This window comes from Drosophila pseudoobscura, chromosome X (assembly GCF_009870125.1).
Source record: "Drosophila pseudoobscura strain MV-25-SWS-2005 chromosome X, UCI_Dpse_MV25, whole genome shotgun sequence".
Taxonomy (NCBI): Eukaryota; Metazoa; Arthropoda; class Insecta; order Diptera; family Drosophilidae; genus Drosophila; species Drosophila pseudoobscura.
Genome location: NC_046683.1, coordinates 44,241,442 through 44,264,818, shown reverse-complemented (window position 1 = coordinate 44,264,818; position 23,377 = coordinate 44,241,442). Strand labels below are relative to the sequence as shown.

The 23,377-nt window shown below is 51.4% G+C and overlaps 4 protein-coding genes across 36 annotated transcripts in view; 2 read left to right on the top strand and 2 right to left on the bottom strand.

The window, feature by feature from the left end:
* Positions 1-246: 246 nt before the first annotated feature.
* Zn72D (Zinc-finger protein 72D) lies at positions 247-6,151 on the bottom strand. Of its 2 annotated transcripts, XM_001353226.3 has the most exons (6): positions 6,010-6,151; positions 5,723-5,799; positions 4,108-5,606; positions 3,540-4,043; positions 1,240-1,445; positions 247-1,180 (listed from the first exon to the last, which is right to left on the bottom strand). In XM_001353226.3, the coding sequence occupies exons 3-6, from the start codon at positions 5,570-5,572 to the stop codon at positions 608-610; spliced, it is 2,748 nt and encodes a 915-aa protein (XP_001353262.1). In that variant the 5' UTR covers positions 5,573-5,606; positions 5,723-5,799; positions 6,010-6,151; the 3' UTR covers positions 247-607. The 2 variants fall into 2 exon arrangements, with proteins under 2 accessions (XP_001353262.1, XP_015042675.1); XM_015187189.2 differs by lacking the exons at positions 247-1,180; positions 1,240-1,445 and adding an exon at positions 2,673-2,919.
* On the top strand, positions 6,152-10,827 carry LOC4813433 (tonsoku-like protein). Its single transcript, XM_001353223.4, has 5 exons — positions 6,152-6,524; positions 6,579-6,750; positions 6,813-9,323; positions 9,385-9,560; positions 9,633-10,827. Exons 1-5 carry the CDS (start codon positions 6,254-6,256, stop codon positions 10,715-10,717), a joined length of 4,215 nt encoding a protein of 1,404 aa, XP_001353259.2. The 5' UTR covers positions 6,152-6,253; the 3' UTR covers positions 10,718-10,827.
* A 247-nt stretch (positions 10,828-11,074) lies between these two features.
* Mcad (Medium-chain acyl-CoA dehydrogenase) lies at positions 11,075-12,903 on the bottom strand. The gene is made up of 3 exons (XM_001353225.3): positions 12,750-12,903; positions 12,125-12,481; positions 11,075-12,064 (listed from the first exon to the last, which is right to left on the bottom strand). Exons 1-3 carry the CDS (start codon positions 12,765-12,767, stop codon positions 11,180-11,182), a joined length of 1,260 nt encoding a protein of 419 aa, XP_001353261.1. The 5' UTR covers positions 12,768-12,903; the 3' UTR covers positions 11,075-11,179.
* A 1,374-nt stretch (positions 12,904-14,277) lies between these two features.
* Ank2 (Ankyrin 2) overlaps positions 14,278-23,377 on the top strand; it is a 69,110-nt gene continuing 60,010 nt past the window's right edge. For 17 of the 32 annotated variants that reach the window (XM_033383488.1, XM_033383487.1, XM_033383486.1 and 14 more), the window contains exons 1-4: positions 14,720-15,232; positions 21,611-21,712; positions 21,776-22,228; positions 22,302-23,066. In XM_033383488.1, the coding sequence (XP_033239379.1) occupies positions 14,759-15,232; positions 21,611-21,712; positions 21,776-22,228; positions 22,302-23,066 (1,794 nt within the window). In that variant the 5' untranslated portion in view covers positions 14,720-14,758. The other 15 variants (XM_033383517.1, XM_033383515.1, XM_033383513.1 and 12 more) reach the window with 8 other exon arrangements.

Sequence of the window (23,377 nt, the reverse complement as noted above, 5' to 3'; positions counted from 1 at the left end):
CGCGGCCCTTGCTGCGACTCGCAACGTTCTCTCTCGTTTCGATTTACTCCAAAGGACTGAATAAAAAGGAGTTCCTCCGCGGTTGAGTCGAAGAAGAACGAAAGAAAGGTATCTCTGTTTTCGATATAGCATCTTCTGGTTGAGCTACATTCCCACATCGGACTAGTAAGAATAAAACACTGGAATGGTATTATTATTATAGTATTTGATCATTATATGGTTTATTAAAATTTGTTTCGTTTTTTATGTTATATTGGAAACATGTGTGTGGCGGGTGGACACATGCGTGTCCACATCCAAACTGAATATTGCATTCACTCGCCTAAGTCTAGAAAAAATACAATTTGTATGCTCGGTAGATATTGTAAGTTGAGTTGGGGGCTACTGTTACTTCTATGGGGGGAATCTCTAATTGCCAATTGGGCAGCATGTTGGACATGTTTAGCTCCTGCCCAATAACGATGAGCCGCAATTGGTTGAATACTCATGGAGAGATAGAGTTAGTTTATAGTTAGGTGGCGCTATACGCGCGATTAAATTGAGAAAAAGTGTTATATTAGTAGCCGGGGTCTGTCTACGTATAAATCCTAATGCCGCTTAGTGCAGCTCAAGCGGGCGAACTACTGGCGCCGGCGCCGTCCTTCTTGGGCACCTTCTCATCGGACCCGGTCTCCTCGATCTCAGCAGCCTCGGCCTCGGTGCCCGATGCGCCTGCCTTGCCCGACGAGCGGCGACGCTTACGGTTGATGCGCCACGGGCGCACGGGAAACTTCATGGCTGGCAGCTGATCCATGCCGAGCACTTTAAAGATCTGCCGAAAGGCGATGAAGCGCAGGAATTGCTGGGCCGACACAGTGAGATCCTCGCGCTCTTGCTTGCTGAGAACCAGCAGCGCATCGGTCGGATCCTTCTCGCAGGGATCTAGCAGTCCCGGACCGTTAATCAGAAAGCCGGAAGACAATGCCTCCATAATGCGACGCATGCAGTCGCCGGGAGAGATTGGAAAGGCAGCCGATGAGATTACCTTCTCCACAAGCAGTTCCAAAGACCACTGCGGCAGTGCCTGCCACGAGGCCACGCGCTGGCAGAGATCCCGCAAAATGCGAATGACCATGACACACGATTGCAGGCCAGTGGCACGGGCCTGGAACCATTTGGCGTGCCGCAAGTCAGCCAGTGCCTGAAAATTACACAAACAATGTCAGTGCCGGTGGATTATGTCTGGTCTATTGTACTTACCCGCAGACAAGGTTCGCGTGGTAGAAGATCCGTATCGCCAGCGTTGGCCGGATCGCCTTCCTCCTGCTTGACCGGAACCTCGGGCGGATTACCCTCCCGCAGCAAGGGCGATGTCAGGGTAATCTTCACAGAGACACTCTCATCGAGCACAATGACGGCTGCGTCGTCGGCATTTACCTCCACGCGATAGGTGATCTGCATGTCGCCTGGAATTGAGAGAGCAAGAGTGCACGTCAGCAAGGCGGCGGCGGCATGGTAGAAGGGCAATGTTCTAGATTCGGCTTGGAAAAAGAGACAAACATTGTGGGTGAAGGCAAAAGTTCCATGTGTGGGCCCGCAATATACACAACAATATACATTGTACAATGATAGATCGGAGTTGTTTAAATGGACGTGACGTGACGTGACGCATATGAAAAGCACGAATAATGTTTGTTTCTTCCCACGGTCCACGCATCCGCTCTGTTCCCAGCAAACAGACGTTTCGTTTCTTTCGTTCTTTGACGTTCGTTTGACTTGCGTGCTGGGATCGGGATCCATTTTGGGGGTCGGGTCGGGTCGGGTCGTGTCGAGTCTCGTAAACGGAATTGCAGAATCGACTCGGATGCATCCACCACTCGCTGCAATTCCACTTAGAGCGCGAGCAGTTGTACAATTGAATTGAATATTTTAATTTGAACTTTGAACTTTCGGGTTAGTTGGCAAAAAACATTGAGCGAAATTTTTCAGTTGGTTGCGGGTTTTGCTGGGAAACGTTGACCCGGCCCGCCGGCCGGCCAGCCAGTCAGCCGCTCTCTTGGAGGAGGAGTCAGCATTCTCCATTCACCACCGTACACGCAACACAAATTTCGGTCGCAATTTTTGTCTTTCTATCTTTCTTTCTTTCACAATCAGTCTTGATACACACAAATCGGCTGCTTGGATGCAGATACAGATATAGTTTACAGATATATTACATAAAATATATGCAGATACATAAGCATATTTGCTTGCTTTCGAGTGAGAGATGAGGCGGCAATTTTGGGCTCAAGCATTTGCAAATCTCAAAGCGCCTTTTGCTCAAATCTGTGTGTGGATCAATCGCATTGCTTCTTGGCTTCGTGTTGGGTTTTGTTCAACATTTTGATTGTTCAACATTCATTTGGCCAGCCAGCAAAGGACTTTATTTACACAAAGTTTGTATCTTGAATTTCCTCTGGCATCTGGAGAGGAGAGGAGAGGGGAGGGGAGCAGCAGCAGCCCGAGAGACCGGCTAAACTTTGTATAAATATACTCCTTTGGTTTTTTGGTATTCGTTTGTTTTGTTTTGTTTTGATTTGATTTGATTTTTGGTTAAGTTTGATTGGGATTGATCCTCAATCAACGCCTCACAACAACTCATCTTCCTCTTGCGGGGACACGCGAGTACTCTGTGGTACTCTGTGTACTGCTTGTTACCGTAACGATCCGTTTATTGACTTTCCGGCTTGGCTTTCTAATCCACCACCAGCAGCAGCAGTAGTAGCCATATTCAGTAGCAGGAGGAGCAGGACAGCAAACGAGCAGAGCGACACACTGGGGGCAGAGCTGAGCGGAGGAGCTACAGACGGCTACAGAACTGAACGACAGTGAGTGACAGTCTCTAGGCTAAGCTTCTAGGCTAAGGCTCGGCTCGGAACTCTTATCCTGCAGAGAGAGAAGCTGAAAACGGCAAATACGTTTGGTTTTTATTGTGTTGCTTAATGGTTGGCTGGATCGTTGGGCACCGTTTGGAGCGTGATCGGGCGACCGACCGGTCCATCGCACGCACCGCAACAGGGCTCAACACTAGTAGTAGAAGTAGTAGTAGTAGTAGTAGTAGTAGTAGTATTGTAGTTGTCCTAGTACATATCTTTTTTACACAATTTTTTGTAATTTCGCGTCGACTTTTTCCACACAAATTGCCCGTCGAACGTAACGAATAGCGAGTGTGACAGTGAGAACGGATTGACACTGCCATTTAGAGTGTGCATTCATTATTTTTGGTGGCATATCTTTTTAGCTTCCGCTTCCGGTTCAGCGGCCATATATATATTTTCATATTTGCATATTTTCATATTTTCATATTCTCATTGGCCATATTCACCTCAGTGAAATTGGCCAATCTACGAGTATAAACGGAAATAGCTTCGTTCACGTTTTTGCATTTTGCTGTTTTCATCACTCAAGCCATTTCTCTGGAAAAAGTTCTCTTCGCCTCACAATAGGACAACAACCATTTCGATATATCGCTCCTACATCCGGCAACATCCTACAGAAGGACACTTCCATTCGGCACTTACCTGCCACATCCTTGAGTTTGTCTGGCAGCTTGGTGGCCACCCGCTGGAGGAGGCCCACCGTTGGCTTCTCCGCACAGAGTACGACCAGCTCGACGGCATTGTCGCCATGGAGCAGCAGACCCTTGGCCAAGTAGCCCACCCGCATGACGCCCTTCAGAATGCGCACCACATTGCCGCCGCTGTCGGCGTCCTTGTGGAACGAGAATATCTGGTTATCGCGTCCGTCCTTCTCCGAGGGTTTGTCTGGTTTATCCTTCTTGGCAGCCGCGGCGGCCCCCTCGTTCGGCTGATCTGTCAACGCATCCGACACGAGCTTGAGCGCACGCTCCGTGTGCGAGACGATGCGCTGGATTGTCTGCAACTCCTCCTCTTTGGGATAGATCTCGGCATGGCGCGCAATGGCATGACGATCGTCAGTGCTCTCGGGGCGACGCAAATTGCCGCCGGGCATCATGCCAAAATGCGGTGGTGGCCCGTTGCCGATGCGCCCAAAGCGTTGGGCGCCTGCAAATAAAAATACAATTTCAAATTCAAATCTTGAAGGGTAAAATCTGGGCTATGGACTCACCTCCAAAGCTGCGCGACATCCAATTGTTGTAGTCGTACTCCTCGTTATACTGACGATTCCGCTGCTCCTCCCAGTAGTTGCCGCTTCCCTCGTGCTCGTCGCCACCGCCACCGCCCCGATGCGAGGACATGAGTGCCCGCTGTGCCCTGGCCTCAGCCAGTCGACGCTGGCGTGGGGTCGGCTTGAAGTCCACAACCAGATCGGGCTGGACCTTGCGCTTGTACTGCAAGCGATGGCGGCGCCCTTTCATGTGCATCTCTTTGGCATTGGGGTCGTTGAACTTGCAGTCGCAGAGCTTGCAATTGAAGCTGAGAATCTTGTGCTCTTCGTCCTTGACCTCCTCGATGTATTCGCCGCCCACGGGCTTTATATTGTCTGTGTTCTCGCCACAAGAGTCGTCCTGATTGTCATCCAAGTTGTCAGCAGCGGCAGCATCAGCCGCCGCCGCATCGCTCTCGCTGGCACCTTCAGTCTTCGCTGGAGTGGCCGCTGCAGCGGCAGCTCCAGTTCCAGCCGCAGTCGCGGCCGCAGCTGGTCCTCCAGCAGCCGCCGGGACAAAGTTAATCTTGCCCAATTTCTTTGGCTCCTCGGAGGGTATGGGCTTTCCCAGCTTCTGGTGTAACTTCACTACCTTCTGGTGTTTCGCTCCGCGCACATGGGCGGCATATGCATCTGTGCCCGTGCACGTGACGTCGCACAGCTCGCAGTGGTAGTTGTTGCCACGGTTCTGGGTGGTGCTCGTGGCACTGGCGGACATCTTTAGAGAGGCCTCCCGCTTCTTGTGCTTCTGTCCCTCCAAATGCTCGCGATACGTCTGCGGTCCGGCGCAGGAGATCTTGCACACCTCGCAATAGTGCAGTTGCTGGGGGCGTGGCGGTGCCTTTGGTCGCAGGCCGCGCAAGGCCGGTGGTCCCGGGATGGCGGGCCCCATCTTGCGCGGATACCAATTGTTGCCGCCATTCGGCTTATTCGGAGGACCGCCTTGGTGCTGTTGGTTCACGTACATGCTCGCCGCATTGTAGACGGCCGAGTCGTAGCCGCTGTAATTGTTACCTGGACCTCCAGGTGGAGCCGAGATCGGGGGCTTGGGTCCGCCGTTTGATTTGTCCATTTTGCCGCCCTTGGCGTTATTCTTGACGGGCGGAGCCGAGTAGTGAGTCTTGCTACCTGCTGCTGCTGGCCCGGTAGCGTTGTAGCTGGCCGGAGACTGCTGGTAGAATGTCTTGCTGCCGTCGTAGGACGTGGGGTTGCGGTAGTCGCCATAGCCACCGTAGTTGCCGCCACCCCCAGACCCAGAGCCAGACCCGGTTGCTGCATAGCCGCCGCCTTGGCCAGCAGCCGCAGCAGCGTTTTGGTAGGCAGCCGCATTTGCATAAGTGGCGTTGGTTACCGCCGGGTACGATACCTGTCCCGAATTGTACTGGGTGCCGCCATAGTTGAACCCGGCGTAGTTGTTGTTCGCCATTGTCAAACAGTTGCTGCCTGCTGCTGCTCTGGTCCTGCAATTACAGAAATCGAATTTGTTGCCAATCTCATTTGTGCCTCCGCACACACACAAACGCCCCCGTCGTCGATGGGTGGATGGTTGTGCTAGTTACATTTATTTGCTACTTACTTGCTATTCGACTGTCGATATTTATGCGGATTTATTCGGGAATTTATATGTGCTTCCGAATAATGGCCTGTTTATAGCTGGAAAAAGCAAACTGTTCTTAGTCACGTCATGTCAAGCAACCCCCACCATTTTTTCCCCATGGCTATCGATTTTTTCTTGCAACCTTAGACGCACTTTTCGCGTGTGTAACTGACATGCAAGCATCCACACATGTGGATTGGATGTGAAACTGTGCAGGTAACACATTTTTCACATGATTTAAACACAATTTTCGTCATTTCAATTACCTCAAATCGCTTGGTGAAAAAATTCGTCTATCTATGCGCCGGTAGAAATGTGAGTGTTTCGATAGCACATATCGATTGCATCACCGCATTTAGGACTTGGTTGCCAGACTGATTTAATATGATCCAACTAGGGCTGCACAGATCCGTGGACCGGTGGCAGCATTCCGTTCGCGCCGAAAACAAAACAAGACCGGCAGAAATGATGTTGGATTGTGAAATATAAGAGTCTCTAGCTGCTTGTTTAATGGATGAAAAGCGCTACCTCAAGCGCAAGGAGAAGGCGCGCAGCGATGGAAATCGAGAACAGGTGGCGGTCAGCTGTAATCAGCTCGGAGACTTCTACAACCAGCAGGGAAAGTACAATGAGGCGGTCGAGGAGTACAAGCAGGAGGCGTCCATCTATGCCAGCATGGGCAAAGAGCTGGAAACAGCCAAGGCCAAACGAATGGTGGGCGAGATGTTCACACTGCTGTGCGACTACGATGCGGCCAAGGACCACATCAACGACTACCTGAGTGAGTTTCGATTCAATGGAGAATGATCAGAGCACTCTACAACTTTCTTTACAGAGATTGCCAAGCGGCTGAAGAATCAGGTGGAGCAGCAGAGAGCGTATGCCACGTTGGGACGAGTCCACCTGCTGCATGGCCAGAGCTTGACGGACAGCTCGGCATCGGCAGCCATGGAGCAGCTGAAGTTGGCGGAGAAGAGCTTCCTGCGCAGTCTCTTGCTGATCAAAGAGTAAGTGAATGGAGTCTAGTGGAAGCGACAAATTAATTCTACCCTCTTCCGGCTCTCTGTAGGCTATCGGGTCAGATATCAAAATTGGAGCAGCTCGACATGCAAGCGCGGTGCTATCTGAACATTGGCGTGGTTAAAGAGCACATGGAGGCGTTCGAAGAGTCCATCCAGTACATTAACAAAGCAATCAAGATCAGCAAAACCCATGATTTGTTCGAACTGACCCACTTGTGCTACATTTCGATGAGCTTGCTCTACAACTGCAAAAAGAACGACGCATCGTCGGCTCTGCGCTTCTGCAATATGGCTCTGGAAATGGCCAAGCGGCTGCCCAACAAAGTCAAGAAAATCTGCGAAACGCTGATCACCAAATCTGAGATATTGATTAAGGCCGGCGACTTTGCCAGTGTCAAGCAGATCCTAACCAAGGCCTACAAAAAGAATACCCCGGATGAGAACGATCGGGCGAGCATTGAGCGCACGCTCCGGATTGTGGTAAAGATTTGCCAGACCCTGGATGAGCTGGTCCTAACAAGCTCGGTGGACTATGCCAAGCAGAAGACCTTGTACGAGAAACTGGGCGATGGCTGCTGTCACTTGATGAACTACGAAAAGGCTCTGGTCTACTATCAGAAGATGTTGCAGAACGCAGAGATGAACCAGGAGACCGGCAAGAGTCTGGTGCCCATCTACGTGAGCCTCTATCAAACGTACAGGGACAATGGGCAGTACGACAAGGCTCTGGAGTATCTGTGGAAGGAGTTTGAAGTGAACCAGGACGTTCCGTCTGAGGCCTTCACCACCCTCTGCACCATTGCCGAGATATGTGAGCAGCAGTCGCACCCGTTCTGGACCGTACACGATGTGTACCAAAAGGCTCTGCGACAGGCAAACAAGGCCGGGGCCGCATCCACCAAACTGGAGAAGATTGCACTGGTTCGGCTGAGGCGACTACAGCTGAAACACAATATGGATGTACTCGTCGAAGTTCTAGAGGCGGAGGCCAAGGCCAAGGGCATTGATTTGGCCGAGGAAGCCAAGAGAGGGGAGGAAGATGAAGATGAGGAGGAGACAGCTGTGCAGCAAAATACGCCCGACTGGGACGACGACTTCGATCTCGACACGCTGACCGACTCGGATGCCAGTGACATGGATGAGAGCGAGAAGGTGCGCCCGCAACGTGCCACTCGCGGCAGTCGTACGCTGGCGATCAAGAAGAACAACAAGGGGGAAACGCAGCTCCATCAGGCATGCATCGCTGGCAACCTGGAGCTGGTGCGGCGCCTTATAGACCAGGGCCACACAGTAAACGTGAGAGATCACGCTGGTTGGCTTCCCCTGCACGAGGCCTGCAACCACGGGCATCGGGATATTGTGGAACTGTTGCTGGACAAGGGAGCTGCCTCGGCCATCAATGACAAGGGCGGCACCAGCTGCGACGGCATCACTCCCCTCTACGATGCCTGCGCTAATGGGTATCTGGATGTGGCGGAGCTTCTGCTGGACCGTGGAGCAGATGCCACGGTGCGGACGGACTACAACGATACCTGCATTGTCGGACTGGACAAGTGGCGACAGTCGGCTCAGCTCGTGGAAGGGGAGCAGGCCCAGTATGCCGAATTGCGGGACCGTCTGCAGCGCACGCTCTCCAAGGTGGGCATTTGCAGCGAAAAGAATGCTGGACCCTTGACAAACGCCAATGTGAAGGGAGCTAGCCAGGGGAGCGAAAGTGTATCAGAGGAAGATGAAGAGGAAGGTCTGCGTGAAAGCCAGATGCGTTCCCTCAGTCACAATCGATCGGGTAGCGAATACGGAGCTAAGAAGTACGGCTCCAGTCCAGCCCAGCCCAGCGCCAGCAAGGAGTACCGCAGCGTAATGGCGCAGCTAAAGCGTCCGAATCGAATTAGTGATGAGGCACCCAGCAGCAGCAGCAAAAGCAACCAGAAACGTACTGCTTTCCTGGACTCGGGCGAGGTAGATGCTGACTATTGGCTGATCGACGATGTGGGGCCAGAAAAGAAACGCAAGCGATTCAATTCGGGGAGCATCAGCACTCGTCCATCCAAGGAAAGTTTGCAGGACTCGGCATTGTCGCTGCAGCCAAATTGGGAGGATGATCTGCAGGCCACACCCGAAGCCGATGCCAACTCCCAGAAGCGACAGAAGCAGATGAGAAAGCTCACGCTGTCACGCTCCTCCAGCATGAACAGCAACCACAGCAGCTCCAGCACCCGCAGGGTAAAGCAACAGACCACGCTGCTGGACAGCGGCTTCAGTCGGTTTCGTAGCGAGAGTCCGTTTGGCAGCGACTGCTCCCTCGATGGGGCCGCTTCGGTGATTAGTCTGCGTACCACAGAACCGGACTCCACCACGGGCACCACATCTATACAGCTGCTCATCTCCCCGTGCAAGTCGTCGCCCATTAAAGTTCAGGCCTCGCCTGTCCTGGCCACCACCGTTTCGTTCAAGGTAAAGATCCAGGATGAACTCTTGCTGGTTCCCGTCGAGCGCAAGAAGCTCCAGGACATCAACATGCGGTGGCTGGCCGAAGAGGCTGGAAGGCGATACAACAAGTGAGTGTTCCAAGTGAGTGAATCCAATTCCTTGCTAAGTTAGAGTCCCTGTTCTCCACAGATTGACTGGTCTCACACCCCTGCTGCGCCTCAAGACTGCCGATGGCTTTGCCTACGAGGAGACGGATGCCGTGAGCGTGGCTCTCGAGCAGAACATGCTGCTGGCCACGATTTTGGATTGGAAAATCTCACCGCTTTCCCAGCGCTACGAGGAGATGTGCCACCAACTGCAGAAGAGTAGGTTAAAGGACTAAACTCTCAACGGATGATAAATGGATGACCTAATGATGGGTGCACCTTTCTTTTCAGCTGTAGACAACAAGATCAAGCTTGTGCTGGAGCGTTCGCAGAACACGCTAATGCTGGAGCTATCCGGCCTCTGGCTGCGCCCCCATCAAACGGAACCCGTGTTTAAGGCACTGCTGCATCAGGCACGTCTAACGGTGTTGGACCTGTCGCGCAACTTTATTGGCAATGAGGGTTGCCAGCAGTTGGGCAAGGCTTTGCCCACGCTGCTGCAGCTCAAGGCGCTGAGACTGAAATGCAATGGCATTGGCTACCAGGGATTAGATGCGCTGCTTTGTGGCCAGGGTATGGAGAAACTCGAGCTTCTGGAAGAGCTACACCTGAGCGAGAACCCCCTTGGTGATGCCAGTGCCAGGACGCTGCACAAGTTTTGTGCCAGCCCCGCCGGTCGTGCCCTCACTTCGCTGCATCTGGCCCAGTGCGAGCTGACGGAACTGCAGGACTTTGATCTGGGATTCAGTCAACTGAGCTGCTTCGACATCAGCTTCAACCAGCTCAGCCAGCAGAGCGTGCGGAGGCTGGCGGATCAGCTAAACAGCTGCCGTTTGGAGCACTTGAACTTGAGCTACATCCGCTGGCCGCTCGACGAGACAAGTGGGTTGGCTTTGGCCGATCGTCTGGTGTCCCTGCTCGAAGGCGGCACATGCGAGCGATTTGCTCGCGTGGAGCTCGCCGGCTGTGGGCTGACCGATGCCCATCTGTACAAGATTACCCAGCATCTGGCCAAGGCCAAGCAGCTGCAGTGGCTGGACATTAGCGACAACGGCAGACTGAGTGGCACCGCTTTGGGCTACATGCTGGACGATCTGCCCCAGCTCCGCTCGCTCCTGGCGGCTAATTGCACGATTCTAATGGACGACACCCGTCTGCATAAGCTGGAGCAGCACAAGCAGCTTCCCAGGCGCTTGGATCTGACGATCGATGAGAAAGTGTTCACCCTGCCCGGTGTATTGGAGACCCTTCAGTCCATTTGGCAGCTGCAGTTTGGAGCCAAGGCCAAGATTCAAACCACATCCAAGGGTCGACGGAATGGTAAGCTTTACAAGGGGCTCCTCAGGCTCTGTGCGGATGAAAGCGAACTGGAATAACCGATTCTACTTATTATGTTATATGTTCTACCCCCCTCCTACTCGTACTATGTGCCAGCCATATTTTTTATTGTTTGACAAATATTAATAGCGAATCTAAGTACACCTTATCAAGAGTAAATAGGCCAAATGGCTCAACGGAAGAGGGGCAAACACACTCAGCAGCCCCCACAGGACTGATACGATATCAGCGGATGTCGGCAGTGACAGTGAATATAGTCCGAGCCCGATGAGCACGGGCGTGATCTTGATCTACTTGAAGCAAAGACTCGCAGACAAACAATCGACTCAAACGGCGGGAACGAACGTGTAATGGTTTTCACTTTACACTATCGTTTAATCATCGAGTGTCGACGGTTTATGTAACTATAATTGTACTTTTATTTATCGAATTTGTGGATGAGGTATACAATGAGGATGACTGAGGTGAATGGGGGTGATTGGAAGTAGAGCAACTTCAACTTAGGCTTTGCCCTTGGCCGCCTCGTACATGTTTCTGGAGATGATGAGGCGCTGGATCTGAGAAGTGCCCTCGTAGATCTGGTAGATCTTGGCATCGCGCATCAGCTTCTCCACGGGATACTCGCTGTTGAAGCCATTGCCGCCGAAGATCTGGACGGCATCGGAGGCGATCTTGTTGGCCATATCGGCGGCATGGCACTTGGCAATGGAAGCGTAGTAGCTGTTGCGGCGGCCCTGGTCAATCTCCCAGGCGGACAGGCGCCACGCCAGACGTGAGGTCTCCACACCGATGGCCATATCCGCCAGCATGAACTGCACAGCCTGGTGGTAGGCGATCGGCACACCGAAGGTCTTGCGCTCCAGGGAATACTTGAGAGCCTCATCGAGGCAACGCTGGGCCAGACCGACAGCACCGGCGGCCACTGGAGGGCGAGTCTTGTCGAAGGTGCCCATAGCGATCTTGAAGCCGGCACCCTCGCCAATCAGCACGTTCTCCTTGGGCACGCGCACATCCTCGAAGGTGATGCCACGCGTGTCGGAGGCGCGCTGGCCCATGTTCAGCTCCTTGCGACCGGGCGTCAAGCCGGGAGAGTCGCGCTCGACAATGAAGCCGGTGAAGGCCTTGCTGGACGGGCATTTGGGATCGGGGTTGGTGCGGGCGAGCACGAAGTACCAGTTGGCCACACCGCCGTTGGTGATCCACATCTTCTGGCCGTTGATGATATACTCGTCGCCCTTCTTTTCGGCTCGTGTCTTGATGCCATTTACATCGGAACCTGCTCCGGGCTCGGTTACACCATAGGCGGCCACCAGGGGCTCCTCGAGGAGGCGGCCCAGGTACTTCTTCTTCTGTTCCTTGTTGCCAGACAGGATCACAGGGGTTTGCTATAGAGAAAACCATGGAAGTAGAGAAGCTGGAATTTCTGAGGATTTGTTCACACATACACCCAGTCCGCTAGCCTCCAAGGCAGTCATGATGCCGGTGCAGCCATAAGCCAGCTCCTCGGCCGTCAGACAGGTGGTGAAGACATCCAGATCTAGGCCGCCAATATCCGCGGGAATGTGGTTGTTCATCAGACCCAGCTCCCAGGCCTTCTTTATGATGGGCCACGGGTACTCGCCGGTCTTGTCGTATTGCGCTGCCACGGGGATGATCTCCTCGCGTGTGAACTTGCGGGCCATCTCCTGCAGCTGCAGCTGCTCCTCCGTAAGGGCAAAGGAAGTGCCATTGGGCGACACCTGGGACACGGCGGCATAGGACCGACTGTGGGACACCAGCTGGCGCAGGGCTGGCGCTGCAATCTACAGGAGAGAGAGAGAGAGCACAAACAACGTTTGATAACCAGATTCCGATCCAATTCAAGTGCAAAAGCTGCTCCATAAAACGGTGCTATTAATAATCGCATAGGGGGGGCAAAGTACACGATGAACAGATAAGAGAAAAAAAATCTGTTTATGCAGACGATCAACAAATTTGCTGGCGTCATCGGATTATGAGAACTTTGCACCTCCTACACCTTGGACTTTCCCTCTGGTAGGGATCGTGGAAAGTCTGCTCATCTGCTCTCACCTTATTGAGGAACGCCATTGGTCTATGCGGACTCTAATTCCGTACAAATATATACAATTAATTAAGTTTTAACTAGGTCGCCTTTCTTCTGCTTGCTCACTCGTCGAGTTTTCGCCGCGGAATGAGGAATGATCCAAACGAGTTAGGCAAATGCGCCGGCGAGGCAATGGCAGCCAATTTGGACATTGGACTCTGTGCGACGCTGCGTTGGCAGAGAGGCAAAAGCTACACCAGACTCTCGACTCTGATGCCTAATGTCGATTCGATGGTTACGTACATACCCTGTACATATGTATGTGGTGGGCATTTGCACATATGTATGTATGCCTGGGCGATAAGACGAGATGCTTCGAAAATGGAATGCACTGCTTCTTTAGCTTTTTCAGAGGTTCCTCTACATGGGCTACATGCTACATTACATAGGGCTGGAAAGCTCACTTTAATGTTATTTGAAAGTTATTCAAATGAATCTATAGCTCAAACGTATGCCTTTGATTGGTTTTAACTGAACATTCATTTCCAGTTTCAATGCCAAACAAGTTCGCTGACGAGATGTGACACACCCCCTTTTTGAAACAGAAAATGTACTCGACATACCCTACGGCATAAGCTCAACAACATTTCGACGTAAGCTTCATTAAATGACGCAACGTGGGCCAAAGCTTTTAGCAAACATAACGCAACCTAACGCGAAAGTTTTGTGTGCAATACGTGTAAAAGATTGTACAAAAGGAATATTAGGCGTGTACCGAAAGTACATACTTTTTATATCCTACATATGTATGTATATTATATACTGGGAAAGTTTCCTTATAAAAATATATATCATGATTGTTTCAGGACCTATTTAATTAGTTAATTATTACTCTTATCATTGATCTTTAAAAATTATTCTGCTTTAAGATTTACTCATTCAACCAAGCGATTGTGGCTCTTAAAAAGACAGAATACAGTGTATAGTTCCCATTTATCTCATTTGATGAAAAGATCCTAACACAGCCAGGTGTCTTATCAATGTTAACTTTAATCAAACCTTCCCTTAGTACTTATGTATGTATAGGGTACACCTTTGTTGAAATTTGTAACAATCTCACCTGTTAAGTGACTCTAAATGTATACCATACTTTGGGGCTGACAAAAAATAGATTAAGCATAAAAGATATTTTTGTTTATGCGTTAAAAATAACGTACTAGGGACGGGGACCCCTCCAGTGTGTGTGGATGGAGCGGGAGGGTCCGTGACACACTTGGAGATGAAAGAAAGCAGAGACGAAAGAATCGTCACAAATGGAAGTCCATTAAATCAGCATCACTGGGGCGGCAGGGAAGCACAGCATCATAGGCACAGCATCTCTTATCAGTTACGCGCATAAAACTGGGTCCGGTTAAAGCTTCTGGCAGCCCAGGACGAACCCCGAAAACGAGGAGGAGCGCCACTGGCCCGACTCACAGCCGAAGCCCGATTCGGGAGCCCAGGCGGGGGGAGGCAGAAAAGTCCCGTCGCATCTAAGCCACCACTGGGATCTGGCGGGTTCTGGTCTACGCTTGCCAGTCAGTCATTTGACATTGCTCCTGCGAGAAGGTTGTCCATGCTCCGAGCAAAAGTCCGCCATTGCTACCATCGCTCCGTCGCGTCCAAGTGCACAACGACTGTGGCTCGTCCGCCCTGCCCTCTGTGGGCTGTGTGTGTGTGTGTGTTTTTTTTTTTATTTCCACTCCCACTCTGGGATACATGGTCTATGCCCCATCCTCCCTCGTAGAACAGTGAAAAATTAAAACCAGTGTTATCTAAGCTCTATACTAGTGCAAATCCACAGGACTCCGACTTCGACTACAACTACGACTACGACCCCAGTTGAGCTATTGAAGGTCCCCTCGCAGACATGGCCCAATTCGTGACACACATCCAGCCGACGCTGATGGAGGCGTCGCAAGGTCATGTACCGCACCACCACGGACATCAGGTGGGTGTGCAGCACTCGTCGCATCTGCCCCACAGCGGGCACAACATGCCATCGCCGCCCACCCACAACCATCATCACCAGCATGGACACCACGGAGGAGGCGGTGGCGGAGGTCACCACCACAGCAGCTCTGCCTCCACCTCCTCCCATCCGCATCATCTACACAAACAGCAGTCATCAGCGCATCATACGAGTGGTCATGCTCCACATGCTGCTGCTGCTGCAGCTGCAACTGGTCATGCTCCACTGGCTCCTCATATTGGTCATACTGGACAACACACTAGTCATCCTGGTCACACGGGTCACACGGGCCATGGCCAGAGCCATGCCAAGACCCATCATAGCCCTCCATCCCAGCTGGCATCGCCGCCAGCGGAGCATCACCATGAGCACGCTGGCCACTACGAGTTCTATCAGCACCAGCATGAGTTGGCCTTTCATCACACTGAAAGCGGGGTTCCAGGACCCCTCAAGCATCATGACAAGCACGAGCATTGCCCCACAGGACACCACAGTGCGGTAAGCTTACATCATTTGGCCAATTGTGGGTGCGGTGTGGTGTGGTGTGGTGCGGGTGTGGTCACAAAGGGGGAAGTCTTGGATCAACTTTTAATTATTAACATTTAAAAATTGATTAAATTTAGGTCCCTTATTCCCTTATATGTTGAAGCAAAACTTTTTGCATTTCTAATTTGTATTTTCTTGGCTACCTTTTTGGCATCTGTAGATCCACCCTACCCCACCCCACACCACGGCACCCCACCCCACTCCAGAGCCCTGAACAATGACGTAATAGTAATCCTTGGACTGGCTAAACAGAATGCGGCATGAGTCATCCGTCCAGCAAGTGCGCTTCCGTTTGTCCTTGCGAGGGGGCATTAACAGCTTCAGCTGACGCCTTTCTGTCGGCTGTGGTTCCAAGGCAGCTTCATTATCATCACCGTAAAAAAACAGTCAAATATCCATTAGACTCCGTTGAAATTAGAATCCTTGTGACCGTCCCCCCAGACCGTAAAGAACCGCTAACAGCGAAAAGCTCTTTTGATGTGTTTTCGGTTTGTTTGGTTTAAAAATAGCAGAACGTCCAAATGTTCTCTTCTCTTTTTTTTTGCACTCTGCGGTATGTTCTCTGGTCTCTAGTCTCTGGTCTTGTCTGTTCTGTTCTGTTCCGTTCTATACGGTTCTGTTCTGTTCTGTTCTGGGTTTATCGTCCGACGGGGCGCATTCGAAAATAATTCAGAAAACGACTCAAATCGCTCGTCGTGTGTTGATTTCGGTGCGGCTGCCGCGTGAGGCACTCTAGACAGAATATATATATAGATATATCTGCGGGGTATATCAATTATTTATTGGCCTACAAGTTAATGTGCTGCTTCTGGAATGGAGACGCTAAAGAAACGCTTCCCGTCGCTGCAGAGTTTAGGCGTAAGTTTTGGGAGACACCTTGGCCCCTTTTTATGTAATGCTGGGGATCCATCCGTGAGGGGGTTGCCCTATAGATATAAATATAAATATTGTGACTGCCAAATTGGCCGACGACGAATCGTGCGAAGAATTTTACAATTTCATAATTTTGTGCGTGCGGTTGTTCTCCCTCCTCCCTCCTGCCCCCTGCCTGCTACCTCTTCTTTCCCTCCTCCCCAGTGCAGTGAACTGAACGCAGTGAAAATGGTTTCATTATCTGCGCCCCCGTCGTCATCCCATCCCACTTTCCCAGGTAATACCTGCCACATTTTGGCGTGCCCAATTTGGCTTGCGTTTTTTAAGGTCGTCAGAAATTATGGGCAATCAGCCCCCCCGTCTATGTGGCTGGCAATTTACTTAAGGCATTGCCCCGAGCACATTCCTGGCGCGGCTATACTTTGAGGGGTCGGACGAGGGCCATTGAAATGTAATATCGCAGGCGACAGCCGCACCGACAACGACATCGACGCCAACACAAACATTAACTAAAATACTGGGGAGCAAAGAAACCTTTCGGCACCTTCGAATTAGGGATACTCTGCCAAGAAGAGCAAATGATAAATTGGAAGAATATATTTTTTGTTTTAAGAAATTTCTCTTAAGGCATTGTTTTCATTTCTTTAAATTCAATTCGATCAGATGTAGATTTGCCCCTTCAAAATTCCTCCGGAAATGTTCCCAAAATAAGTATGTACATATGTATTTGTTGTGGCTCCCTGTTCCTTCTGGGGTTGAATCTTTAGTCAATAAATATATTTAACCATACTACTATCGATTGTGCCAACCCTTACTCTATCTAATAAATATCTATCCCACAAGACCTGGGGGTTGTTCAATCTTAAGCTGAAAATCGTGAAGAAGTGAAGAGCCCATCAGTTATGCTCCATTCGAATGGTTAATTAAACCCTTAGTCTATTATTAATAAGGAAACCCCGAAGTGACAATAACCAGCCCCTGAAAGAGTATAAACATCTTTGGATTGCCAGGTGACATGCGAACTTGCCATTTGGCTTGGTTTGTGGGCTGTGCACACATCCATCCCCTGGATTCGAAGGGCTTTAAAGTGCGGCCGAAACCCCTTTGGCTGGCCAAAGCAAATAAGCCAATGTTTGGCCAAGCGATAAAGGCCAGCCTGCGGCTTCAGGGCGGAATCACGCAGGCACACAGTGGAAACTCTTTAATTAAATTCAAAATGTGCCTCGCACCTTGCTCCATCCATCCCGTGGCTGGTCCACGTCCACCCACTACTATTTCCACCATTTAATTGCCTGCAACGTGATTCACACACACTCACACTATTTTCCGGCGTAATTTGTCCCGGTCACGATGCAATTTCAAATGCAATTTTATGCAATCGCTCGCCCGGGGTGGATTTCCTCGCAGTAAGGGTTCTGCGATCCAACCACCCCCGAGGGTGGGTTTCCCCTTCGCACTGCCTGTTCGCACTGCTGTCTAATTTGCCGGAGAACAATGAAATCCGACCAAAACTGAAGAAAAGAACTGAAATTGTGCCGTGCCTTGGCTTACTGGGCACAACGTGACCGGGAATGCATACGCATCTGATTGGGATGTGGCCTCCAGATGCGGCCTCTCGGAGGGGTTGGGTGTGGGGTGTGATTTTCGAAAACGAGTCGACTTCGAAACGGGAAATACTACTCGTAAACAACATCTATCCCGAGGCAGTGCGTCTGCGCGGCGGAGAATGGGAGTCCCTCCTCTCTGGACGGAAGCCCTCGGCCCTCGGCCCTTGGCCATCTGCCACCCCTCAACCAACTGTGGAGTGTGTTTGCTATCCGCCGGGCCCTTGTTTACGCTCAGTCAACAAAGTTCGGACTCCGGGGCAAGCGGAGCATAGCCAGGGGTGGTAGAACAGGGGACAGGGTCTGGGTGGGTCCACTGGATGATGTCTGTGTGCTTAGCTAATTAGTGTAATGTGTTAGCTGAGAATGTCGGTGGAATTTAATGCCTCGCCTGATAGGCTGCTAGGCTGCTCAGCGGGGCTGGTAGTTGTGCAAGGAATGAGGGTAAGATTAATTTGGGTCTTGTTGGGATAGTTACGCTTGCACCCATACCATGGCTGGATAGGGACTTAAGGCCTTGTATAAACACACATGTTGTTTGCTCTACGAAAACTCTACAAAATGCGTGACATTCTTCTTAAATTACAAACACACCAACAATTTTCGGGAATCCTAAATAGATTAAGGATTCAATGGAAAACACACACTACTCATGATACCTGCAAATACTAATGAATCATTCTTTTCGAATAAAACTGTATCTGTTAGACAGGGGTTTAAGTAAGTTTAAGTGACCCTCCTAGAATGGGATATAGGAATGATTTACAAATACTTTTCGTAATTTGAAAACTAGCCCGAGTCTCATATTTAAGCCCTCATGAGATTTTCTTCGTCTTCCCAGGATTACTTAAAGATTCTTTTGAAACAATAAATCTAGTCCAGAACGACCGATGATATGGCTTTATCCCGGCTCTCCCTTTAAAGCACGTGCGAGTTGCTTCCATGAGAACGTCAACAAAAACAACAGGCACGTGTCTCTTGGGGGTGAGTTGGGGTAGGGGTAGGGGTAGTTCTCCCATTTCCGCTTCCACTTCCACCGTCACTTCAACTTCCAGGAATCAGCGGCAGCAGCAGCAACCCCTGTCGCAAACGTATTCCAATTTCCAATTGGAAAGGGCGAGTGCGCAGGTCCTTCGAAATCCTGGCGTCGCCGACAGTTCCAGCCACGGCTTGGTAGGACTTTTCGCTAGTCGGACGCATCCAGTCTGGAGTTGAACATTGAAGAAAACGGCAGCAAAGTGCCAACTGCTCCTCAAAAAAACGTGAACCCCGAAGGGACTGTGTGTGTGAGACCAGTTAGGAATCCAATCAGACACGGACACAGATACAGATACAGATACACCACCACAGTCGCTGCGACAAATACACGGACACTGACGCACACACGGACATACACTCGTGCACATAATATAACACACCCTCGCACACCCTTGCACTCGTGTATATATTGCTTACATAAAGTCCAAGGAAAAATCGATAGGAGTGCATTTAAAATTCAAAGGAGTCCAGTGAAAACTCCGCGTGAGCTTTGCAAGTCTTTTTTTGTTTTTTTTGCACAGTGAAAAAAAATTATGACTAATCAGTGACGACATACTACGCGAGAGCCGCTTACACAATTTCTCTACACCTCCGAAAATCGTAGACGTGGAAAGGTTTTCTCATAAGCGGACACATTTTCCCAACTGGCAAAGATGGTCACTGAAAATGGAGCTCAGGTAATCCCTCAGAGAGTTTCATCCCATGTACTTTTCAGCGTCCGTAGACTTTTCGGACCAACTGTGCGACTGTGGGGGCAGCCATGTTGGCGTCCATTTTGCGCATTATCGATTTTTCGCTGTCTGGCTGAAAATCGGCTTGAATTCACCGAAAAATATAATAAATATGATGCCTAAGAGGAGCCTTGATGGCTTTGTGAGACGCTAGAGGCCTGGGGTCTCAGTCCAAGTGGAGACCTTGAGGTCGCACCCGTTTTAGGGCCACCAACTGCAGAAGTTTATTGATTTTTCCGACTTCCTTTTCTGATTTGTGGGCGTTTACGATCTTTGCTGGGACAATGGGCTAAAAATAGTTGATTGCTGTAGCCGTAGCTAGTTGGATAGGCGGATAGTCGGATAGTCGAGTGGGGAGCGGAACCAGGTGCTGGCTCACAGGAGCATTACTACCACCAGCACAAGCAGTGCGACATGGCTACGTGCGGAACTGGGTGTGGTGCGTGCGTGTGCCCGTAGTGTAAGGTAATGGAGATTTAGGTTAGCGCTGCTGATGACATGCGACATTCATGGCGACGAGATGGGGAAAAATCCATACTATGAGTCATTTTTCTCTCATCTGCCACTCCGGTAACTGATTCTTTGTTGGTCCTTTAATGACATCCACTTAGACTGTGATTATGTTGGCACTTGGGGCACCATTTTGCCATACAAATTGAAAGCAAATCCACTTCAAGGAAACAACTCCTTTGGTTCAAGCACCCAATCTGCCCCGAGTGCGAGTGTGGAGCAGCTCGTTATACAATGGTGAGGCAAGCACCTTTGAACTTTTGCCCTCGCCCCTGGCTATCGCCAGAGTCTACATTTGCCCAAGTCTTCTAAAGAGCTCTGCCACTGCCCCTGCCCCAGCCCTGCCCGCTCCGGTTGTGTTGGGCAAACAGACACCAGGAAGCAGTCGTCGAAAATAACCTTCTTTTGAATTCGGTCTCCTACGAGTATGTATGCTCAGGGCATACGGAATGAGTCTGAAAGGCGGCTTTGGTTCGTTCCCCAACTTCCGCATTTGGCGGAGGAGGAGGACGAGCTAGGAGCAGAGTCGGGGAAATGGTCGAGCCCTCGCCTTTGAATTGCAACAGCTTCGAATGGAACGCAGGAAGGCAGGAAGGAAGCGGGTCTGGCGAGGTGTCGGCGCTGCGGCCACTACGTCGGCATCGGCATCGGCGTCGGCGTCGAGTCGGCTGAATGCCGTCCAGTGCGAAAACTTCCAGTTGCAGTTCGTGAGCACCGTGCCATGACGTCACTTTCGATGTCGAATCCCTGGAAGCGGCGGGGCGTAAAGCCCTTCACAAAAGAAAACATAAACAAAACGCGGGTGCCGTGCGATAAAATCGACAGCTGGGTCCCCAACGGGTGGGTGGGTGTGCTGTTCGGACTGGAGGGTGGTGGCCATTAAGCCGAATTACACCTGCGCCCGACGTTGACCCCTCGCCTTGACCGCCGTCGTCTCGTAGTTGTTGGTTGAACTTGAGTCGGTAGCGAGTGCAGGGAGGGGCAGGTGAACGGTGAATGGTGCAGGTTCCGGTGCAGGTGCAAGTATTTTCCCGAGTCTAGTTCAGGGCACCCCGCTTAAAGTTGCGCAACGAAGGTTACGAGTACATGGCAACTATCAATAAAACTCTAAGTCCACTCGTTGATGGATACGCAGGTGGCACGCAACTGCTTTAAGGAGATATGGATAGGCGATAGGTGGATTCCATTCCGTTTCTGCTGAACGGAAACCACTGCCAAGATGAATGGGATTGTAGGTGATATGTTACCTGGCTATAAATTCTTGCTGACCTTTTCCTGCAAGAATTAAGTCTTGTTTTTTGCGGAGTACTTGGCAGGGCCCCAAATAAGTTATTGTACCCGGTACTCGAAGAGTATAGGTATATAATATTTTTTGCGGTAGTAGTGTACACCGAGAAGGAATCGTTTCCGTTTTCTTGATCACCATTAACAGCCCTTGCCGGGGCTCGTTCCCCAACGTTGCCGCTCGTCTGTGTCTGCTTTCAACACATTTTAAAATTTTCTCTTCGTTGGTAGTAGTACAATAAATTTTTAGAATAGATTGTTCTAAATTGAATCTAAATTCATAATTACAGGGCGATGGCAACACATCTTTCCTGCGTGCTGCTCGCGCCGGAAATCTGGAGCGTGTCCTCGAGCATTTGAAGAACAACATTGACATCAACACCAGCAATGCGGTAATACCTCATTTGATACTTATCGGAGCTCCGTCACTAATCGATTTAATATTTGGTATTTAGAACGGCTTGAATGCCTTGCACTTGGCCTCCAAGGATGGCCACATACATGTCGTCTCAGAGCTACTGCGGCGCGGAGCGATCGTGGACAGTGCCACCAAGAAGGGCAACACGGCGCTGCACATCGCCTCGCTGGCAGGACAAGAGGAGGTGGTGAAGCTGCTGCTGGAGCACAGTGCCTCCGTCAATGTGCAGTCGCAGAATGGATTCACGCCCCTCTACATGGCGGCGCAGGAGAACCACGATGCTGTGGTGCGCCTGCTGCTGTCCAACGGTGCCAACCAGAGCCTGGCCACCGAAGACGGCTTCACGCCGCTGGCCGTGGCCATGCAGCAGGGCCACGATAAGGTCGTTGCCGTTCTCCTCGAGAGTGATACCCGGGGAAAGGTGCGTCTGCCAGCTCTGCACATTGCAGCCAAGAAGGACGACGTGAAGGCGGCCTCCCTTCTCCTAGATGTGAGTATTAACGACCTTGGAAAACTAATGTGGGAGTTACTAATGCAGATTCTACTCTCGTCCAACATAATAGAATGACCACAATCCGGATGTGACTTCCAAGTCGGGATTCACCCCGCTGCACATTGCCTCGCACTACGGCAACCAGAACATAGCCAACCTGCTCATCCAGAAGGGCGCCGACGTCAACTACTCGGCCAAGCACAACATCAGTCCGCTGCATGTAGCTGCCAAGTGGGGCAAGACCAACATGGTCTCGCTCCTGCTGGAGAAGGGCGGCAACATCGAGGCGAAGACCCGCGACGGCCTCACTCCGCTCCACTGCGCCGCCCGCTCGGGCCACGAGCAGGTGGTGGACATGCTGCTGGAGCGCGGAGCGCCCATTAGCGCCAAGACCAAGAACGGCTTGGCTCCCCTCCACATGGCAGCCCAGGGCGAGCATGTGGATGCCGCCCGCATTCTGCTCTACCATCGCGCGCCCGTCGATGAGGTCACCGTTGACTATCTGACCGCTCTGCATGTGGCGGCCCACTGTGGCCATGTGCGCGTGGCCAAGCTCCTGCTGGACCGAAATGCCGACGCCAATGCCCGTGCCCTCAACGGGTTCACGCCACTGCACATTGCCTGCAAGAAGAACCGATTGAAGGTAGTGGAGCTGCTGCTCCGCCACGGTGCCAGCATTAGCGCCACCACGGAGAGCGGCCTGACCCCGTTGCACGTGGCCGCCTTCATGGGATGCATGAACATTGTCATCTATTTGCTGCAGCACGACGCCAGTCCGGATGTGCCCACTGTGCGTGGCGAGACGCCATTGCATCTGGCAGCGCGTGCAAATCAGGTGAGTTTTCCTCACACAAGAAACATAACCTTCAAATCCGTCGCGGAACTGAAACTGGCAAGTGCCGGGTCGGGTCCCAAGGTCTCCTTCTTGTCCGTGTTTTCGTTGTCGTCGGTGGGGGCGCGGCGCCACGTGGCTTGGCATCAGCTGGTAGTGCGCGCGGGCGCATGTGCGGGTCGCGAACGGGACGAATGAAGGTCGAGGGCATAACCTCCGGGGGCAAATGGAGGTAATTGTGCAGGTATTCGATGCCCTCGTTGGTGTAGTAGCAGTAGTAGTAGTTGCACTGCCGCTTGACAATGTTGCGCGAG